The sequence below is a fragment of the Chenopodium quinoa genome, unplaced genomic scaffold (genome assembly GCF_001683475.1).
Source record: "Chenopodium quinoa cultivar QQ74 unplaced genomic scaffold, ASM168347v1, whole genome shotgun sequence".
Taxonomy (NCBI): domain Eukaryota; kingdom Viridiplantae; phylum Streptophyta; class Magnoliopsida; order Caryophyllales; family Amaranthaceae; genus Chenopodium; species Chenopodium quinoa.
Window position 1 is genome coordinate 6,271,420 of NW_018744502.1, and position 21,875 is coordinate 6,293,294.

Here is a 21,875-nt window from a genome sequence, read left to right on the forward strand (position 1 = left end):
AGGTGGGTTAAAGGTAGTTTCCAATTTTCCAATTCTATATGTTACTATGTATGATTTAAAGATATTCAACTATTGACTATTTAACAAAAAAATCTTATTTTTCATCAAAAAATAATATAATTTTTTTAAAATTTCAAAATTAAAGTTCTTAAATTATCCTATAATATGTAACAAATAGTACAATTAAGGACTAATCATGTTATCCAAGTTAACTATAATTTGGTTAGGTAAACTCACATAATATATGGATAACTAAAGTGGTAAGACTTGTATAGTAATACTTGTTGGTTTCGAGTTCAAGTCTTGCTATAAGCAATTTTTTAGATTTCAAATCTAATTCATGTTGTGGAGGTAACTTGTCATATTTATAGTGTTTAAAGAGGTGATACGTGACATATATTGATGACTTGGCACGTTTATTGACCTTAAAAGGACACTTATCCTGATTTAGAAACGCTTTTTAATACTTCCTTCATTATAGTAATATTGCAACAACTAGACTTTTACACTATTCGTCACGCTTGTTTGACCACAAATTATGATTTATACGTAAATTAAAATATAGTCATTTAAGGTCTTGTTAGATTCGTTTCATAAAATACTTTCACAATATCAAATTTTTATAATTTTTACTCTTATATAATTATAAATATTTAGCATATAAAATGTGTTTTAGGATGCATAATTTCATCCTTGTTGCAGTATCTATAGAACGGAGGAAGTATATAAGTATAGATTAATTAATATAGATTTATTATTTATGCTAATTGTGTCATCATTACTCGAACAACTTGTAAATGGCAAGACTTTCAACATCAAATTCAAGGCAGCAATAACCAACAAAGGACCTTTTAACTGCCACTTATACGCGTCAACACTAAACAAGTGAAACAGGCAGATGTGAGTTAACTTTCAATCTAGTTTTCTTTAGATCCCCAGCTCCAGATCTTCCTATTTCAGCCTTTCATATCTTGAACCAAAAACACAAAATTGGGCATAGATTATAAAATCTCTCCAAGCTTGCTTGCTCGAGTCATCAGTCACAGGGAGTATAATTATGATGCGTAATCTTAACAAAAAATGAATCTACGTCGTAACTATATTCTCGACATAATAAAACAATATCCTCAACCTTAGCACTGTGCCTTTTTCTATTTCAGAGCAACCCCAAACAGGGCAATTAGCAAGTATCATTAATTCAATCAATTTCCTAAGACAGTACACACAAGCATGGAAATCACAAGCTAGTTCTTCAACCAGATTCCACCAAAGACGATGTGCTCACTTGTGGGAAACCCTGATCCTTCCAAGTTCCAACAACAAAAACACAAGGAAAGTGTATAATTGCAGCAATATAAATCCACCCTCATTGTTAATATCATCAGCCACACTTGCAATCACTCTTTACCATGACATTCACAACCTCAGCAGTCAACAGCAATGGAATGAACTCACCGTGCATAATTTCCTGAAACAGGGAATAATCAACGGAATGAACATGACGAATACAATCCAAATGCCTTAATCAGCACAATTCCTCTTGATCTTTCGGTTCCGCATAATGAATTACTCTTCTTTCCATCTTTTCTCTAAAGGCTTCACTTTCGATGTTACCATTTCATATCCCAAACAGGAAGCAATTGGAATAGCAAGGGACATGCAATGCAGTATCTTCTACAGCCATTGGTTGCCTAAATGGATTTAACTGGATCTGAAAATACAAAGAACAAGTGTCAAATGTTTGACTCTTTGGAAGAAGGATGAGCAAGCGTACTTACAGGAAGTGCCAGCTTGCAGCCTGTTGCGCTGCTCAGACAGCAAGCAGCTAGATGAGCAGCTTCTTCACAGAAGTCAGTAAAAACGGCTGGAGTATTCAACCCATGAATCAACTCCTGAGAAACTCACGTAAGAGATTCAACAATATTAAAAATTGCATATTATCTCAGAGAAGGGCTCTTCATAGGGAAATTCCAGGATATAAAGAGATTCTTAAAGTAGTATAAGCCTTACAACTGTTTCCATCCAGCTTGGATACGCAGCAACACCAGCATTTGGGGCGATGATCAGATGTGGGAAGGAATCCTGAAGATTAATATTCAGGAGCAGTGCCATGAAGATTAATATTTTAAAAAAATCTTATCAAGCTTAGTTTCAGTAAAGTATTATCTTGCCATATGCTGAAAAGTCATAACATCCATATCCAAGTCATTTTACCATGCATACTATTAACTTCCATAAACAAAAGTGTGATATTTTAAGTAGGTTATTTCAGACAGTGCCTGAAAATAATACAGTTAGCCATTAACCCCACATCTAAAATATACCCTAATAATTCTTCAAGCATCTCGAATAGATACATATAAGTGGGTAGACAGTGGGAGTTAAGACCTTCATTAGATCTTTAAACCGATCATGATAAAAACCTTTAAGAAGCCGCATCGTCACCACACTACCACTACTAGTCTCACTAGGATCCTTGCACTCACAATCTCTATCATCACAACGCACATAACTATGGAGATGAGTCGTTTCACCATCCCTGCTGATTTAAAGGCAAAAGAAGTTAGAAACAGGAACCCACAACAAATATGTGGAGACAGATGAAACATACATGCTGCAAATAGTCACACTCAACATGAAAGTGTTAGGCAAAAATTGGAAAACAAAGTTCTGCATGGCAAGTAGAGAGCATATAGAGGGACAATTGAACAAATATTAAGAGCAATGGTAGCAGTTGAAAACATGGCATGACTAGATGAAATTAAAAAATAATCTCTTCTCTTGAATCCCTAACACCAGCCAAATTTCACCTTAAACAATGCAAGCAATACAAACTCATATAGTTGTAGTACATGAGAAACTTTGTATTGTTATCCATACACATCTTTGTCACAAGACTCACAACCCACAAGCATCTTAAGTTTGACAACCAAGCAACCAAGAGTATACATTTTGGATATCAAGCATTACAAGGGCAGCTAACCGCCATACATTCATCAATCCAATCTTAATGATGGAGGTTGACCTTAAACTTCCCAAAGCCCCCTCAACTGGAACTAGCCTGAAAAATATTTGTCTCTAGTCCTAGGCCAAACTTAAAGCTGCAACTAGTATCAAGAGTCACTGACCTACAATCTGGAATCGCCGGTCCAACAAAATCTATATGCACGTCATAGTCCGGGATAAGCGCAAGCAATTCCCCAAAGACAGCAAGTTGGATAAGCTCCTTATCAGGTCCTGAAGAATGCCATAAATCAAAGAATAAGTTGAAGCAAAAGGAGTTAAGAAGTAAAACAAATAATTGCCATCATTATACAGTTGCTAGAGAATCAAACTAAAAAGTACAAATAGACAATTGCAAGCAAGTGCATTGTTTCTAGAAGTGGCATGCAAATACAAACTATTAGGCAATACACAACTACTGGTTAACAATAATAAATCCATGATTCAATATTGCTTACTATGCTTCTAATTGACACTCAGTCTCACTCATTAGGAGGCAATGAGGCATACAGTTGGAATGTTGGATTATGTAAATACATACATGCGATCAGTAAAACCACTCAATCATTCAATTACTAATCTTTTCATGAAGATAGAACCAGGAGGAGCTTACAAAACAAATGCCTACCTAAATCATCCTTTGGAATAGAGCTCCGGAGAGACAAATCATGATAAAATAGAGCACCATGAACCCTAATCCCTAGTCCTGTAGTGGCATACAAATCTATAACCCAAGACCAGCTGAAGAGACCTTCCTATAGCCCTTAGAAGGGTGCAGAAAGCAGCTGATAAATCTCACAGACAGAAACATATCCCAAGAGCCTAAGACACCTAAAACTAAAACTATAAGGAGTTATAAGGCTGACTAAAACTAAGCAAAAGCCTGACCAAAATGTACAAAATATGAAACAAACACAATTTAATAGAAATAATACCAAAACAAAATATCCCCATATGAAATAATAAACAGCCAACGCAAAAAAAACTCCCCCAGAACCAAGTAAAGTGGAAAAATCTAATGACAACAATGACTTAAGTGTCGTGAAGTTGATAAACAAAACAGCAAAGCACAGGCTACTAAAATTGAAGTGCTGTGAAGTTGGCTATATCTAGGTACAGTCAAATAGCAACAGTGGAAGTTGAAGTGCCGTGAAGTTGCATTCAAGAAATCAGAATTGCAAAAAAGCCAATATCACAGCATCATCTTTTTAAACACTAATCTCCATGTTTCTCCACAAGTTATTAAAAGCTAAGAACATGACCAATCACAGACATCCTCTGTCAGTGTTGCGGAGACATGAGATAGTAGAAAAATAAATCTAAAGTCGCTTCATTGCTACTGAAATAAATAATTATCCAGAGAAATACTATAACATGCCAGAGGAAGGTAACGCGTTTATTTCATTTTAAGTGCAGTCTGCTACTAATGAAAGTAAAGGAAAATCCAGATTTCTCAATAAAGCTGGAAAGAGGAGAATTGTAAGGAGAAGCAAAAAGTAAAAATAAAAAAAATAAAGCACCAAAAAGATTTAAAGACAAGCTTCCCTAAACTATTAACAATGGGACATAGCACCATCAAAGCAAAAATGGATAGTAGTGAAGAATAGAATTCACTATTGTCATCTGTATAATAATTGCAGAGTCAATTTTCTAACTTTTAATGGCAAAAGTGTCCAAACCCTTAATACTCATATCTTATTAAATTCTCTATTTTACTTTAGTTTTTTCAAATACTATCAATTCTCATCATAACTTCCACTATCATCCGCATATTCAAATATATATAATATACTAATCACATTTCCTTAAAAAAAAAAAAAAAAAAGCAGTTCTAATAATAATAATAACAAATAATGTATATGATTAATACACCCCGTGCTTTAGCACGGGTATGCTCTAGTTATTTTAAATAGAACAGGTTCACATTGTCCCTTTGTACACATTTAATACAGTGACCAAAGCACCAGACTATGCCTAAACAGTTTGCAACATTAAATCATATTCCTACTCTTAGATTTTGGGTTAAAAAATTAAAGCACCCATGGCATGCAAACCATGTGTGCTTAAAATCAGAACTACAAATTTCTCAGCAGTCCTCAGATAAAAATGAAGACAAAAAATTTACACAAGACAAATGCCTACCAAGATAATGGATGTTGATAAGTTTACTAACATCTCTACGCCGTATTCTACTATCATTAAGTTGGAGAGCATAGTAAATTGTTAAGGGCTGCCATGAACAAAAAAAACATAGGTCAATACAAGCACACATAGGACAGCAATTGTAAACCAATGATGTGTTGCATTTTAACCAAAAAGCACTGAGTGCAGATAAGCATGTGAGCAATGCATGTATATTGGTTGTATCTTCTTCGACAGAGCAATGAACTTCTACATTATAATATTTTAAATCTCAAACATATATAGCTCAATGCAGTAAATTAGATACAGATTCAGGACAAAAAGAAAGGTTTAGCTGGAAGTAGGATTAGGGAAATGAAACACAAGTAGAATTAATTTTATAAAAGTAGCATATTAGTCAACTTAGGACTACAGATTGTACATTATTCACAAATAAATTGTTCAATATACAAATTCTATGAAAGTACTTTTTAACAAGGTACGGAGTATACAATAGTTTTATATTGACCTAATTTTAGGAGTGGAAAACCCCTTTCATCCGTCTTTGGAAAAAGAACATTACAAACTAAAAAGTAAATACTAAAAGAAAATTAAAGGCAAATGTTTTTAAGTATAATAATAATACAGTCTCATTATCAGATTTTTCTAGCAGTAGAGCTCACAAGTTTTTAAGAACCCTAGTATCCATATTTATCTATAAGATAAAGTTATACAAGTAATTGAAATAATAACATGACCCTATCACACATTTTAATTTGAAACTCAAGCCCCACAACTACCCTAGAGCCATAAACATATATACGAGTATAAATAAACAATGTTAACTACACCAGTCTAGATGGATCGACAGCATACTTTTTAATCATTGTTTAAAAACTTTTTATATAGTACATGCTTCCTCTGGTTTCTTTAAAATGCAACACTTCTCATTACATGCTTGTCAATGCGTTATTTCAATCATTAGTATCTTTTATTACTAACATGTAAAAATTATAAAAATTTGATATTAATAAAGTATAAACTGACACGAATCTAACCTGCTCCCACATGACTATAATTTTTCATTAACTATAATTTATCAAAGCTAATCAAAGTGGAATATATGAATAGTGTAAAAAGTCAAAGTGTTGCATTTAAAAGAAAACGGAGAAAGTATATAGGTTGGTTAGCTGGCATTAGTTGTTTTATAATAATGTTTGGTAAACTAACAACCTAATATGTAAAATGACCAATAAGATGCTCCGGTTATCATAATAACTGTTGAAAATCCTTTCTACCAAAATGTAAAAGTCAAAAGGCAATTTAGAATTGGAGGCAATTGAAAATTGGCTTGAGGATATATTTCAAACAAGAGTTCTATAGTGGATATGATTATTCACAATGACATTAACATTGGCCAAAGTTTGACATGATCGCAAAAATGAGATATTGTTTAAAGCAAAGAGAGAAATAATTAGGAGTAATTCATCATGTTATAATTCATCACTTTATAAGTTTATAATTCAAAAAAACATCCTATCCAAAAAAAATACCGATTTCAAATGCAATATTGTCAAAACATCATCATAATGTTTTATGTGTATCTTCGTACATTTAGTTCTTTTTCATACTATAGATTTGCACAAGTCATAAATGAAATGCAACATACAACTTTTTCCATAAATAAATCAATTGGTGTACTAAATAGACGAGCTAAACTGCTTTCATTGTGCCAGGAGTATAAATGGAAGTACAAAACACTCCACACAACCATACCCAATGAAGCAGCAAAGCAACAGGTGAATCTAACGAGATGGATCTCCAATCATAGTATTCCTTCCAACAGCTTAGCTGTTTTGACAATGAAGATATAGGATCTGCATCAGATGTCATCAAATATGTCCCATTACAAGTTAATAAGCTTAAAAATTGACACAAGGGTATTTATAATTCCAAAACCAAACTAGGGACTGGACTGTACTCAAATCCATTTAATTGATCAAGCTTTAAAAGTTGTTTAAACTTTTTGCTCCTCAATACATATAGAGGGGAAGACACATACTGTGATATCAATCAGGGTCCACCTACCTCCTTCCAAGATTTTACAAATCAGCATATCACAAACACACACACACCTTCAAAGGGACAACAGCTCCTAATGTATGTATCAATATGTATGCACAATTTCCTCAAGGGCCAGAACCAAGACACCACAAACATATAAATTCCATCTTTTAGTTTTTGTACGAATTCCTCAAATTTTAATAACATCTCATATAAGATTAATACTTTACGCACATCAATGGAAAGATACTTTGCATCAATACTACAATCCTTATGTCAGCATCATTTTCAAATATTATCACAAGAAACATTGTAAGAAGTAGCTTCAACAATTTATTCACACAAGCCCCTGTGTTTTTTTTAAAGAGAGATTTGAAACAGTCAGTTCCAATAGTGATACTTTATGACATGTGAACTAGGATCAGCAAAGACATGCAAACTTAAAACTAGGCTTTCCACATATACAATAGCCAACTAATCCACCAACATTCCTGTAGCCAAATGCATCTCTAATCTCATTGCAGTTCTTAATGCATTAAGCATAGGTAAAGGGGAAAAAAGTAGTAGTGCATAGTAAGTATGTCTGGGCTATCTTGGAGAGGAAGCTAGGGAGTTATAAGAAGGAAAGGAAGGAAAACTGCTAAATATATAGAAGAGATTAGGGAGAGAGAAGGCATTCTGATAATTGTGACGAGTTATACCTTTGTTTTAGCTTGTTAATGGGTGTGTCCCACTAGAAGGCCTGGGGTTGTAATTCTACTTAGTGATGATTTAAGTGCATTGCTAATAAGACCATTTATCAATATACCCAAATTATTTTCTTCTCCTCATTTCTACTTATTTTTATTTTCCATCTATTACAAGTTCATAATCCAAATTTTCAATTGCTCCACTTTCTCTCCATCCACGGTTTTGAAACATTTTGGAAAAAATGAGCATTTGAAAAGTACTTAGTATTAATAATTTTAATTGGTAGGATGGCTTTAGATATTTGGTTTTGAATTTTGTCTATTAAAAGAGTTGTTTGTTGTTACTGAATTTTAGAGAAATTCTTCTAATATGCATCTCATATGTGATAAATTTTCAAGGACGTAAAATAATAGGATGCAGTAAATACAAGGGTAAAAATGCAGTGTGTCTTGACGTGCCCACATTCAAATTCAATTTAACACAATACAAGTCACAACTTTAGAATTGCATGCTAAATTCTTTCCTCATATACCATATTACCATCCCAGAAGGCATTAATCTTGGTAGTGGCATATTGAAAGAGGACAGGTTTTTGCTGCCCCATTAACTAACCCCACTCCACATGTACCTATGTAAATTCAACTTGGCATCTTGGGATAAGCCCAATCCCATAAAGGACCCGCCATCTTCACCTAAAAACATACTCCCTCGGTCCCTCCGTCAACAAATAATTTACCTATTAGGTTTGGACGCGCATATAAAGGTATTTACTAGGTTTGGATACGCATATAAAGATATTTAGTAGGATGGATTGAGAATGTGAAAGAAAAGTAGAGGAAGGGTCCACATCACAGGAATTGAGATTTAAAAAAAAAAAAAAGTCCATAAAAAATAATACAAGAAAATTATTTGTCTGCAGAGGGAGTTTACAGAGTATATCTTTCTATCATGTTAAACAACGGAAGATATATAAAAAAAAAAAAAAAAAAAAAATACAAATAAAAACTTTATTTCAGTCCTAAGCACGGTAGTCTAGCTTTATAATATTGAAGTGCAATAGACGTCAATTTAAAATAGTAAATATCTTAATGCTACAAACTTATTGATGTTAGATGTAAGAGCATCACAAATCGATCACAAGCTAATATAGGAAGTGTGTGTCCATCATGTTATCAACATTCAGAGATAACGTCAGGAAACTCCAATATCACCAACGAGAAGAAAGGTAAGCCCCTCAGTCCAATAATGATTATGAAAATATCTATACTTCCTCTAAAATGGAAAATACACCTTTTGCAAGAACACATACCAGTACCACCAAAGAACTTACTCAACAAATAACCAACAGGATAGAGAAACCTACTTCATACCCCCCTACAGCTATAATTGTAAGAGTACTTCCTCAGAATTCGTAAAAGCCTGCAGCAGGTTTACCAAAGTAGTCCGCTTATTCACTTGCACGCAAAAGACTTAACCATCCTCAGGATCTCGGGTTATCAAAATTAGAATTAAACATGAGAAAACACAAGAGATACAACATAGAGAATCCAAGGACCAGTCAACCAGCATACCCAACTAAATGGTCAGCTCTCCAAAATCTGAGAAACAAAATACAAAATTTTTGTCTAGTGTGTTCCTGTTAAGACTTGTCCAAATCGTTGGATCAAGTTCAGTGGTCAAAAGGCAGCAAGAAAGAGACTCAGAAATCCTATGTAGGCCTGCCATTAGCTTGGCCTCAGGGAAGGTGTTGACTGGAAATTCACCCCCAAAGAGAAAAACATGTGTCAACTGCTGGCAGCACTAAACCTCAAATAAGCACAGCTTTGGTCTGCACCAGAAGCTCAGAATCTTGTATTCTTATTTCTGGAATTGAACATGTAAAGAGGGTGGTTGCTTTCCAAATTAGGAGCGTATGAAGAAATAGGAAAACTTGGACATAAACCAGAGAATTATTACTAATTAAGACTGTGATGATGACTCGTGAGTCAAACCTAAACAAGTGTACTCTTCAACCGTCCTCTAAGTCAATCAACCTCCTCTACCTACCCCTACCACCACAAATAAAAGAAAAGAACAATAGTTCTTAAGTATTAATATTCTTGTTAAGACAAGCATTGCCAGCATGAGGGTTTTGATTTTCAGTTCACTCTTGGACTGACAAACACCCTATCAGGTACTCCAAACTAGAGAAAAGCAGAAAGTAATACCAGAACAAGGGACCAATGTGCTTGGAAGGTTCCAACAATTGATTGACCTATGAAAAGGGATTCAATTGAACTACTTTAGTGATGAAAATTTAACGGTTCCAATTACAAACAAGAAAAATTACACTATTCAAGGAATCATAAGATCAAAGGGATGAAAGTTACGCTGGGCAATTATGATTGGTGTTGGAAACCCCACAAGAGCATTCACATGACCAAATTCCTCTCTGATGTATGCTCCTTTTTGACAAAAATGTACATCTACTCTCCTTTTCTTTTAAAATCTACATGCAATAATGAACACAACAGATAAGAAGGCAAGTACAGTTTCATAAAGCCACTGTAATGTAATGTAAGAATAACAGTTATTAAGCACATACATGGTACCTGAAGTGTAGCTTCCTCAGAAAATGTGAACGGAAATGTGTTCAATATATCAGCATCTCTCATTTGTTCCTCTAACCTCTCACATTCTTGCTCGTGATCACTCCAATGAGAAATCTGAAACACGAGTGGCAGAATGTCAAAATAGAGGACATGGTGTGTGTCTTGATTTAAGGTTGGATCCTAATAATGTGCCTTGTGCACATTTAACACAGCAAATAATACATCAGCTGTTTCCACAACATAAAAATCCAAACTCTAGAAATATGAATGTAAGGAAATAATGCACCTTCCAAAAAAAAAAAAAAAAACCACTTTTCTAATTACGAATGGTAACGCCTAAGACTTTGATTGATTGATTGATTGAACGCGTAAGACTTTGAAGATCATGATATCTCCCAACGATTTTCAGGCACCTCCCCACATTAGTAATAACATTCTACTTAAGACAAGAAGCATCATAGGAGATGGGCAGAATGTGAGAGCCAAAAAAACATTTTAATCATACCATATCCAATACTCAAGTTCGTATATAAGCCTACATATCGCTGTGTTTAAAAGGAGTGACCCATTTTCACAGATCATCCACATAAGGACATATATGTGTGTATAACCTCCCAGTATTATAAACAACCAAACATCCTTTATTAACCATCAATCCCTTTGTGCACAAAAATTCACCCAAAAAACCACAAAGGACCACAAATCAGCAATAATGTAGACCTGAGTCAACATTGTTTCTTGCTCATTTCAGTCCCAACTTGGAGACTAATGATCATATGATGACACTTCTTCCAGCCTAATGTGCAATACATTACAAGTCATTGAATGATTAAGTCATCGAATGACTAATACCAATACTTTTAACTTTCATAATTCAATCACGAAGTCAAGCACCCAAAACAATTTGATATGTATTCATGATTCCATTGACTACCTCAATCCTTATTCAGATTTCAGAAGTATATAAATTTATTCTCTCACCCACTTACTGACCCCTTGATTTAGAGTTTCGAAAAATAAAACCCAACTCCTGAAACAAAGGCTTTTCAGAATTCTTATATTTGCACCCAAATATTGCTCAACAACAGTGTACAATCCTCATTAGCAGTTCAAATATCATACAAAATCAAAGTAATGAAAGCAATTTAGTCTCCCAAATTATCAAAACTCATTATACACACCTCACTCAAAGTGTCTCAAACACCCAATTTATAACAATAATAAGTAAAGAAATGCTAACTTCGTGAAATACCCACTACCAAAACCCTAATTGCAGGAAGATGAAACTGACGATGAAGATGATTAAGAAGAGAGAGAAATGTAAAACCTGGTGAGATAGTGAACAATAGGCTACAGCACCGCAACGAGCACAGCGCCTTATTGCTGGGCCAACGCATCGAGTGCCTCGCCCTTTTGCCGCGCACTCCATTTTTGCTGCAGTCGAAGTGTGCCTCCAAAAGCTTCCCTTTTGTTCTATGGCTTAAACAATGATTGGACACTTGGACCCTTTTTGGATGGGTTTCTTTGCCCATCAAACAAACCAATTACAACCAACCCAAATTGAAACCGGACAAAAGATAAATCAAACCAACCCGCTAATTATGAGAACCAACCTAACTTAAGATGTCAACCAAATAAATTCATTTTAACTATAGACCGATCTCAACCTGAATCGGAACCAAATCATCAACCCAAATTGACAAGATTAGGGTTAGGTGTAATAAATGTACTACGTAGATAACTTACTTAGAACTCAGTGATTTATCACTGTGATACACTTTATGAGCATGTTAAACTAGTTGTACGACTAAATGTTCACACTTGTACTGTTACTCTTGACACTTTCAATGAAGTTATTGCTTTATTTGCGACTTCTTATAAGTGATGAATACGGAGTATTTTTAAAGCACTCGTACTATTCAACATGAAAATTTGGAAAATCGCAACATACTAGTAATTTTTGAAATTTCCATCCATCATAGATACAAATGTGCGCTTATTGATCACATGTTGATCCGTTAGGTCAAATGTAGACCTTGGGAACAATATTGTGATAAGTATTGTGGTTGGAAAAGCTAAGTATCTAAAATATGTCATTCTTTATCCCAAAGTTTGTTACCAACAAAGTATTGGTTCACTTAATAAGATGTTTACTTTAAATCCTAGAGGTTTGGGGTTCAAATTCTACCAAATGACGGTGCTTCGGGGTAGGATTCCCTTATCTTTTCAAGTGTCCTGTAAATACTGGACCCAAACAATGATGGTTAAGATGTGGTTTGCGTTGATCCTTTTTTTTTATAAGAGAGTAGTGCCTTAAGACTTTAGTAGAGAGGCACACCCACACACTTCTTGTAAAAAACTTTTTTTTTTGTTTTTTTTTTTGGAGAGAATGTAAAAACCCTCATTTAAATACATTTGTCTTTGTGGAATTACTTGTTGCATGGTGTAAGACGCCAAATCACAATACCTTTTGATTTTATTTCGTAACTGATAGGAAATAGACGAGGATCGATTGATTTTGGTGATGTGTTTGATAAGCGCGGAACATAGACAACAATATACAAAACATAAATTTGAGAAATATAGTAAAACATAAATGAGATGACACTACTACATTTTTAATCTAATACAACGGTATAAAATTAGCTAATACAACGGCTAATTTCATATCGTTGTATTAGATGTAGTCTAATACAACGGTTTATACTAAAATAGGTCTAATACAACGGTTTATACTAAGATAGGTCTAATACAACGGTTTATACTAACCGTTGTATTAGATTAACTCATCCGTTGTATTAGCTAATACAACGGGTTGAGGAGTCTAATACAACGGATTGAAGAGAAACCGTTGTATTAGACCCTCTAGGGCTTTTTTTTTGGGTCTTATATTCTCTCTGCTTATTTGCTCATTCTCTCATTTATTTTCATTTCACTTTCTGTCTCCCCTTATTCTTTCTCTCTCTAGAACCCTCTAGCTCTCGCCTTTCATTCATCTCTCTCTAGAACCCTCTAGCAGCTCTCGCCTCTCATTCTCTCCTCACCTCTCCTCTTGTCTACCCTCTCTCTCTCCTCAACTCCCTCATTCTATTTTTTTTTTCGTTTTCTTGATTCTTCATTAGTTTTATTCATTTTTTTTTGTTGGTTTTTTTGAATTTTTGTTTTTTTTTGGTTTTTCAGGTTTTTATATTTTTTTCTGGGTTTTTATTTGGGTTTTTTCTGGGTGTTTCTGGTTTTTTTTTTTCCTTTTTCTGGGTTTTATATTTATTATTTGGGTTTTTTTGGGTTTTTTCTTGATTTTTATCGTTTTTTTTCGTTTTCAGATCTTCGTTTTCGTTTTGTTGTTTCATTTGCAGATTTATGTTTTCCAGATCTTTGTTTCGTTTATAGGTATTATCCGTTGTTTTTTTTTTGGTTTTTCTGATCCTTTGCAAATCTTGTTTTCGTTTTCTTGTTTTCGTCTTCGATTTTCTTGTTTTCAGATCGTTTTTCGTTTTTTAATCGTTTTTCAGATCGTTTTTTTTTCGTTTTTCATATCGTTTTTCAAATCTTGTTTTCATCTTCGTTTTTCGTTTTTTTGTTCTTGTTTTTTCAGATCGTTTTTTTTTGTTCAATTTCTGGGTTCGATTTTTTTTTTGTTTTTTGATTTCTGGGTTCGATTTCGTTTTTTTACGATTTCGATTTCAATTTTTTCGATTTCGTTTTTTGGTTAAATTTTGTTTTTTCTGGGTTCGTTTTTTTGTTCGTTTTTTCCGGGTTCGTTTTTTTGTTCGATTTCTGGGTTTTTTCAGATTTGGGTTCGATTTCTGGGTTTTTTTTTTCTTTTCAAATTTTCAATTTTTTCAGATATTCGTTTTCAGATTTTTTCAATTTTTCGTTCTTTGTTTCTCGTTTTTCAATTTTTCATATCTTAGTTTTTCAGATTTTCAAATTCTAATCATCCAGAAATACAATACCAAAATTAAGATGCAAAGTTGCAAACTAAGAAGACATTGATCAATTGACACTTCTGGACTTGGACAATCTGGACAGGACTTGGATAATAATAATAATAATAATAATAATAATAATAATAATAATAATAAGAAAAAGAAAGACCTAATACAACAGAAGAAAGATTTAATACAATGGATTGGGGAGCAATCCGTTGTATTGGGTTCAGTTATTCCAAAAAAGAAGAAAGGAACCTAATCCAACGGATTGCCCAATCCGTTGGATTAGGTTCCTTTTACCGTTGTATTAGACCTAATCCAACCCTAGCAAATGTGATGGTTGCTAGCCGTTGTATTAGCTCTCAAATGTAGTAGTGTGAACACATATATATACGTGTATTAGACCTAATCCAACCCTAGGTCTAATACAACGGTTTTTAACACCTAATACAACGGAAATAAGAGTTGGATTAGCTCTCAAATGTAGTAGTGTGAACACATATATATACGTGGTTCGGTCAACATGACCTATGTCCATAGAATAAGGGATAGTATTTTCTTATTAGCTTTCATGGTGGATAAACAAGAGATAGAATAAAGGAAATACAACACTCTCCATCACACATAATATCTCAATGGAGTTACATATTGGCTTGTATTGGCTAGGCTGATCAATCTGAGCAATTTGAATTGTCCACCCAATGGTTCCTTATATAACACAAGGAAACCTTAAAGAAACCTTAAATAATTCCCAAAGGAATATCATTAAATTAGTAGCCGTCATAAACGTACCCGAAAATAGGAAGCAAAAATGTCTTCACTCGACTAGGCATAGACGTGTTCCCCAGCTTTGACAGTCCTTTGTAAAACGGTGATAACTTTCTCTTTTGTTATCGGAATTGGGCATATGACCTATCATTGAAAAACTCTTGAAACAAGCTATCACCTCCAACTTGAATCACTTCAAGATCACTGCAAGAAATCAGCAGGGTTCCGACGGACACGTTATTCCGTCGGAAAAATCGAAATTTTCGATGGATTTTTTATCCATCGGATTTTTCCGACGAATTTAACAATTCCATCGAAATATAATAATAATTAAAAAAATAGTTTTCGAAATAAAACCCTAACACACAATCCTCCCCCCTTCTCTTTTCTGCCTCATCTCTCTGTCATTACTCTATCTCTTTCCTCTTCTCCTTTTCCCTTCTCCTTTTCTCTTCTTTCCCCTTCTCTCGTTCTTTGCCCTTGTCCTTTTCTCTGGTCCTCTCATTCTCTTTTCTCTTTCGTCACTCTCATTCTCCTTCTCTCTCTTCTTCGATCTCCTCTTCTTCGATCTCTTCCTTCTCTCCTCTCATTTTCCCCTCTTTGTGACCACCTCAAACAGCAACACCACCGCAACAACAATGACACCACCACCGCACAACAACAACAACAATTTTTTGTGGTGGTTCTACGGTGGCGCAGCAACAACAACAACCACATTAAACGCGGCGGCCCGTCACACTTTGAAGTTTTTTGTAGATCTAGGTTAGATTGTAGATCTAGTTTTATTTTTTTAAAAAAAACAATTCTGATTATAGTTAACTTTTGATGTAATTGTAATGTTATTTTATTAATTTCAGGAGATAATTGTATATTTATTTATTTTGTTTGATTTTAATTTATTTTTTTTGTTTATTTTTTTTCGGATCTTTGTGAATGTTTATAGTGGTGGTGGGTGGCTATTTTTGTATTCTGATTTTATTTTGGGTGGTTGTTTTTTATTTTGGGAGTTTGGATGGTGAGGTGGGTGGTGGTGGTTGGTATATATGGGCGGTGAGGTGGAGATAGGAGATTATTTGGGTGGTGAGTTAGGGTTAGGGTGGTGGGGAGGGATACGGGTTAGGGTTAGGGTGGTGGGAGGGTTTTTCGAGCAGGTGGTTTGGTTGGAAAACAGGTTGGGCAAGTGGTTTGGTGGGAAAAGGGTGGACATGGTGGTGGTGGGGTGATTTTTTTTTTTGGAAGGATATTCCAACGGAATTTCCGTCGGAAAATTCTGGCGAAAAATTTTCGATGGACTTTCCGGGCTGGAAAATCTCTTCCGACACTGGAATTCTGACGGAAACACAAATTCCGTCGAAAAAGGTCGTTTTTCAGACAAAGGTGTTTACGACAACAGTTTTCGACGGAATTCCGTCGGAAACACGTTTTCCGACTGAAAACGGGGTGAATCGCCTATTTTCTAGTAGTGGATCACTTTTGGATTGAAAGATATGTGCATTTGAAATTGGCCTTTCGCCATTGCACTAGATTTCAAGTCACAGTTATTATTATAATAATACGTAGTATAAACTAAAAAATCATAATAGTTACTCCAAGAGAAATTGTTATTATACATAACCTTCAGCTCATACATCATTTAATTTGTTTGGAAAGATAGAAAAAAAAAAACATTAATAGGGTTTAAGTTAATCTTAAAATTTGAAAATATATTCTGTAAGAAAAAAAATAAAAAAAAACTTTGAGAGTGAGGGATAGCTCAAGGGTTAGAGCTCCTCTTTTGGTTACAAGAAATTTTGAGATCAATTCTTATCACCCGTCTTTGAGCTCACCCAAAAAAAAAAAAAAAAAAAACCGACCAAAAAGCTACTCATTAACCCTTTAAATAAATCCCTTCAATAACACTTTTTTACCCCCAAAATTTTGGGTCATTTGATTCAATCCCTTGTGTTTCTTTTGTGCCACACGATCTATAAAAGATGGAATATATAATATTTCATTTTATTTTCCCCAATTTTCATACTTCTATCAAGCACACATGCATCCAAATTATTTATCTTCTTTATTCTTTTAGAAAAATAATCAAACATTATCCAAAGTAGTTATATCAAATCATACGACCAAAATCGAATAATAACCTACTCTCACGAGTCAAATTATATTAATATGTCATATGGTATACAACAATAATGTTAGGTAAATATTGTTATTTGTTAACTTTATATTTAAGAATGATGAAAGCATTTACGTAATTCAACTTTAATTTGTTGGCAATCTCTAGCACATGAAATGAATCCTCTAAACATGGGGAAAAACTATTAATTATTCTTTAGAAAGCAAGTTAAAAAAATAAAGGATGGTTGATTGTCTGAAAAAGGGAGATTTGCAAGTACTTTGGTGATCTTAATTTGCAAATAGTAAACATTTCTAAAACAACGCGTACGAAATTAAGCCCCTTTTCTTTCCAAGATAAGGAGATGGGAAAGTTCTTGTTTTCAGACAACACAATATATGTCTAAAAGAGAGATTCACCAAATCTTTTGGTAATTTTAGAGATTATTAGCACGTTTAAGTTGTTACTTTTGCTTTTATTGAAAGAGAGACTAAGAAAATTTCGGAGTCGTCGTATGTAAATATGATCACACTACTACGTACTTATATATATCAAGTTATAAGGCATGCTCAATAAAATTAGTTGGCTATTTTAATGGTTGTCAAGTCCTCTATTAACCGTGCTTATTTCAATAGTTATATATAAGTATAAAATAGTTGTAAAATAACATAGACAAATGACGTACAATAATACATGTGTATGTTCAACATGACTAACTAATGAAATAGTTAAGTGAAAATTATAGCCTTTCATTAATTATTGCTAATTTTGATAACTTTTAATGCAAAATGTTACTCTATAATCTAGTAATCGTAGCTTTTATAAAAGAAAATGAATAGATATGAAGCACCTAATTTCTTTAATAAACAAAATTGTATGTAATTTATTATGTATTATATTCCTAAAGGCATACCAATTGCATGACAGTACTATCAACCACTCTAGTGCCATAAACTCCATGCAAAACACAAACTTGTAAGTTAAAAAAAATAATGTATAGCCACTATTTGTATGTCAAGCACTAATACATTAATCATAATAAGTAATATTTTGTATCTTTGAACTAACTAATCATACTTCAAAATCTATTGTCAAACAATTAAACAAACATATATGTATTTATATTATAGTCGTTTCGATCAGCTCATTCTCACTCCCAAGCTCTCAAGCCTCAAATTTATTTCCTTTTCTTCGTGATATTGTGCTTTGTTTCAGTTTACTTTTCTTTGGAACTATTCAAAATCCATGAGCCATGATGTTAAGTTAGAACTAAACCACTAACTACCAATTTTGACATATACAATGAACATGAAATATTTTCAATCACATCTTATTTCTTGTCAAACTAACCAAAAAAAAAAAAAAACTACAAAAAAAAAAAAGTATCCCACTTAAGCTAAATTTATGAAAATGTATGTTTCAAAGAAAAACATTGGAAAACAAATTTCAAATTTTTTTTTTAAAAACAAATTTCAACTATTTTGAAGATTGAATAAAAAAAAAACAAAAAGTAATAGAAAAACCACATCCTTCCCTTCTCTCCACCTAAATAAAGAATTATATTCAACAGCGATGAATCCATTTGATTTATTTTGCATGTATTGTTAATAATTACTACCAAGTATATAGTATGGAGTATTATTGTTTTTACAAATATATATTGGGATGATATAGTCATACAGTATATGGTTTCAAAAATATATTGGGATGATGAAGTATTATTGTTAATTGATTATTTGACCTATAGTAGGAGTAGTGGCGAGCTCATAATTCATAAATGTCAAATTCAATGGGTCAGTTTATTGTATAGTGTAACTATAATCACGTAACTGAAGGACCAATCAATAAACATGCATATTGCAATATTCTTTCCGAATCAAGTAATTAAGATCAGTATTCTTCCCACTCTAAATCAAGTCAACAACAATTTCTTAAATAACTACTTATATTTTAGAATTCGTCTGGACTAAAAGTTATGCATTCTTTTCTTTTGCGTTCTCCTCCACTCGCTTCATTATTTAATGGGATAACCATATATATATTTTTATATCTAAATTGTTGTAACGATGCGAGAAACAACAACAAAGAAAGCAAAATAAAACATACATATTTATGTGGTTCACCAACAATGCATTTGCTATGTACACAGGCAAGCTAGTGAGAGAAAAAACTTTATTGATGTAGAGGAATTCTAAATTACAGATTTATAAAAAGATCATCGCAAATTCTTAGCTACATACTGGTGCAGCTAATAAGCTAGCTTCACCAACCATATATATGAACATACAATGCTTCACTAAAAGAAATAGCTCGAATTCTGACGGACTGATTCCGACGGACATGAAAATCCGTCGGAAATTTTTGACAAATTTAAAAATTCCATCGGAAATCCGTCGGAATTTTCCGACGGAATTATAATCCGTCGGAAAATAAGTAATTTTCGTCGGATTTTAATTCCGTCGGAAAGTTCTGACGGATTTTTTCCGCCGGAATTCTAATTTCCGACGGAATTTACTTCTGTTAGAGATTTCCGACGGATTTTCCGTCAAATTTCCATCGGAACTATTAAAAAAAAAATAATCTAAACCCTACATTTAACTGCCAGTCGCCACTCCCTTATTTCCCCCCTATCTCTTTTTCTCTTCCCTTTCTCTTTCCTCTCCTCTCCTTAGTTCTCAGACTTCTCACTCCTCTCCTCTCTGTTCCTCTTCTCTTCTCCGCCCTTTCTCTCTCCTCTTCTTAGTCTCACTTTCTCTCCTTTTTTCTTCTCTTCTTCTCCCTTTTACTATCCTCTTCGATCTCTTCTCCCCTTTCACTCTCCTCTTCGATTTCCTAGCCACCGACCCGCATCACCATTAACGAACGCCAAAATTCTTGTCTTTCTCCTAGCCACCAGCTCGCATCACCATCAACAAACGCCAAATTTCGAGGTTTTCATTTCGAACACCATCAACTAAAGGTTTTTCATGTCAAATTCAACCATGAAAACTCTAGATCTAGAGTTTTCATGGTCGAATTTAACCTTTAAAACCCAAATTCGACGTTTTTTTGGTGGAATGTGAGGTATGTCCTCTTTTTCTTTCTTTTAATTTGGTTTAAATTTTTTTTCTTCTTATTTTTATGGTGGTGTGTGATTGAATGCGGTGGTGGTGGGTAGTTTTAGGTCGATCTAGGGTTAGGGATTTCAGTGGTGGTGGGTTGTGGGTCTTTGTGGGTTAGGGATTTCGGTGGTGGTGGTTGCGAATATGGGTTAGGAATTTTGGTGGTGGTGGGTTGTGGGTCTTTGTGGGTTAGGGGTTTAAGTGGTAGTAGGTTGTGGGTTAGGGGTTAGGGGTTACAGTGGTAGTGGGTTGTTGGTAAAGGGTTTTGGTGGTGGTGGGTTGTAGTGGTGGGTTATTGTGGGTTAGGGGGGTTTCGAGGGTGGATCTGGGTTGTGGTTAGTAGATGTAGGTTGTATTGTTCGAATTTTTTGGATGTTTTGTTTTTATTTTTTTTTTCAGTTTGGGTGAGTCTGGCGAGGGTTTGGGCTGATAGTGTGATGTGGGTGCTGGTGGTGTGTGGTGACGGCTGGTGGTGGTTTACGGGTTTTGGCGGGTATTGAGGTGGTTTATGTGTTTACGGGATAGGTGGGCTGGTAGGGGTTAGTGTGTTTACGGGTTTGGTTTTGGTGATCGGGTTAGGTGGGTTGGTAGGGGTGATGTGGGGCATTTTTTTTTTTTAAAAGCATTTTCCGAAGGACTTTTCCGGGCCGGAATATTTCTTCCGATGCATGATTTCCGTCGGAAATTCCGATGAAAAAGGTCGTTTTTCCTACAAATAGCTTTCCGACAACCAGTTTCGACGGAATTTCAGTCGGAAATGGGTTTTTAGACAGAAAACATGGTGTTTCCGACAGAATTTTTCCGTCGAAAATGGCATGTTTTCTAGTAATGCTTCAAAATGAACATACATTTTTTTTCTTTCCTTTCCTTACATCTTAACTCTCTCTCTCTCTGATCTCTTTTCTTCTTTCTTACATCTATTAATTTTCTCCTTCCTCTGATCTTTTCTGAGTGTTATCTTCTCATTTCGAAATTATCTCTCTCCTCTTTTATCCTTTCCTTATAAGTTATTTTTCTTTCTTACCTCACTTTCTTTCAATCATTAAACATATTTATCCATCTACTTTGGGCAATATCCAATTCGTCACCATTGTAGCAATCTCCATCGTCATCATCTTCGTCGTGATCTGAATCGGTAGGTAATTTTGAGTTTTTTTTTGGGTTAACAAATATGTGAATGTTATAAAATTGTTGATTTTTTTATCAATTTCGCATTTGTAATTACTTTTTTCATCATGTTATAGATCGATAATTATTATCTTTATGATGAACCAAGATTGGATTTAAGGTGGATGTCCAAAATTTTAGAGCTAAAATAATTACAATCGAACTTGTTTATAATTTCTGTAAAAATAAATAAAAATGAACACGTAGTACTTTGAAATTGAACATTTAGTACAAAATAAACATTTAATACACTTAAAATGAACATTTAGTAAATTAGTACAGAAAAAATGAACATATTTCAACGATTTATTTTATCTTTATTTTTCTTTAT

The 21,875-nt window shown here is 34.0% G+C and overlaps 1 protein-coding gene across 3 annotated transcripts; it reads right to left on the reverse strand.

Moving 5' to 3' along the window:
* Positions 1–971: 971 nt before the first annotated feature.
* On the reverse strand, positions 972–12,005 carry LOC110698076 (zinc finger MYND domain-containing protein 15-like). Of its 3 annotated transcripts, none has more exons than XM_021875475.1 (11): positions 11,797–12,005; positions 10,470–10,583; positions 10,248–10,366; positions 10,086–10,132; positions 6,901–7,001; positions 5,146–5,233; positions 3,129–3,237; positions 2,389–2,542; positions 2,011–2,082; positions 1,779–1,892; positions 972–1,711 (listed from the first exon to the last, which is right to left on the reverse strand). In XM_021875475.1, the coding sequence occupies exons 1-11, from the start codon at positions 11,896–11,898 to the stop codon at positions 1,619–1,621; spliced, it is 1,113 nt and encodes a 370-aa protein (XP_021731167.1). In that variant the 5' UTR covers positions 11,899–12,005; the 3' UTR covers positions 972–1,618. The 3 variants fall into 3 exon arrangements, with proteins under 3 accessions (XP_021731167.1, XP_021731169.1, XP_021731170.1); XM_021875477.1 differs by having other exon boundaries at positions 2,389–2,539; positions 11,797–12,004; XM_021875478.1 differs by lacking the exons at positions 5,146–5,233; positions 6,901–7,001 and having other exon boundaries at positions 11,797–12,003.
* Positions 12,006–21,875: the final 9,870 nt, after the last annotated feature.

Coding starts and splice junctions, on each gene's coding strand:
- LOC110698076 (XM_021875475.1), bottom strand. CDS start 11,898: ATGGAGTGCGCGGCAAAAGGGCGAGGCACTCGATGCGTTGGCCCAGCA. Junction 3,238..5,145: donor TATCAACATCCATTATCTTG/GTAGGCATTTGT, acceptor GGCATTCTTCAG/GACCTGATAAGGAGCTTATC. Junction 2,543..3,128: donor CCGGCGATTCCAGATTGTAG/GTCAGTGACTCT, acceptor CCTTTAAATCAG/CAGGGATGGTGAAACGACTC.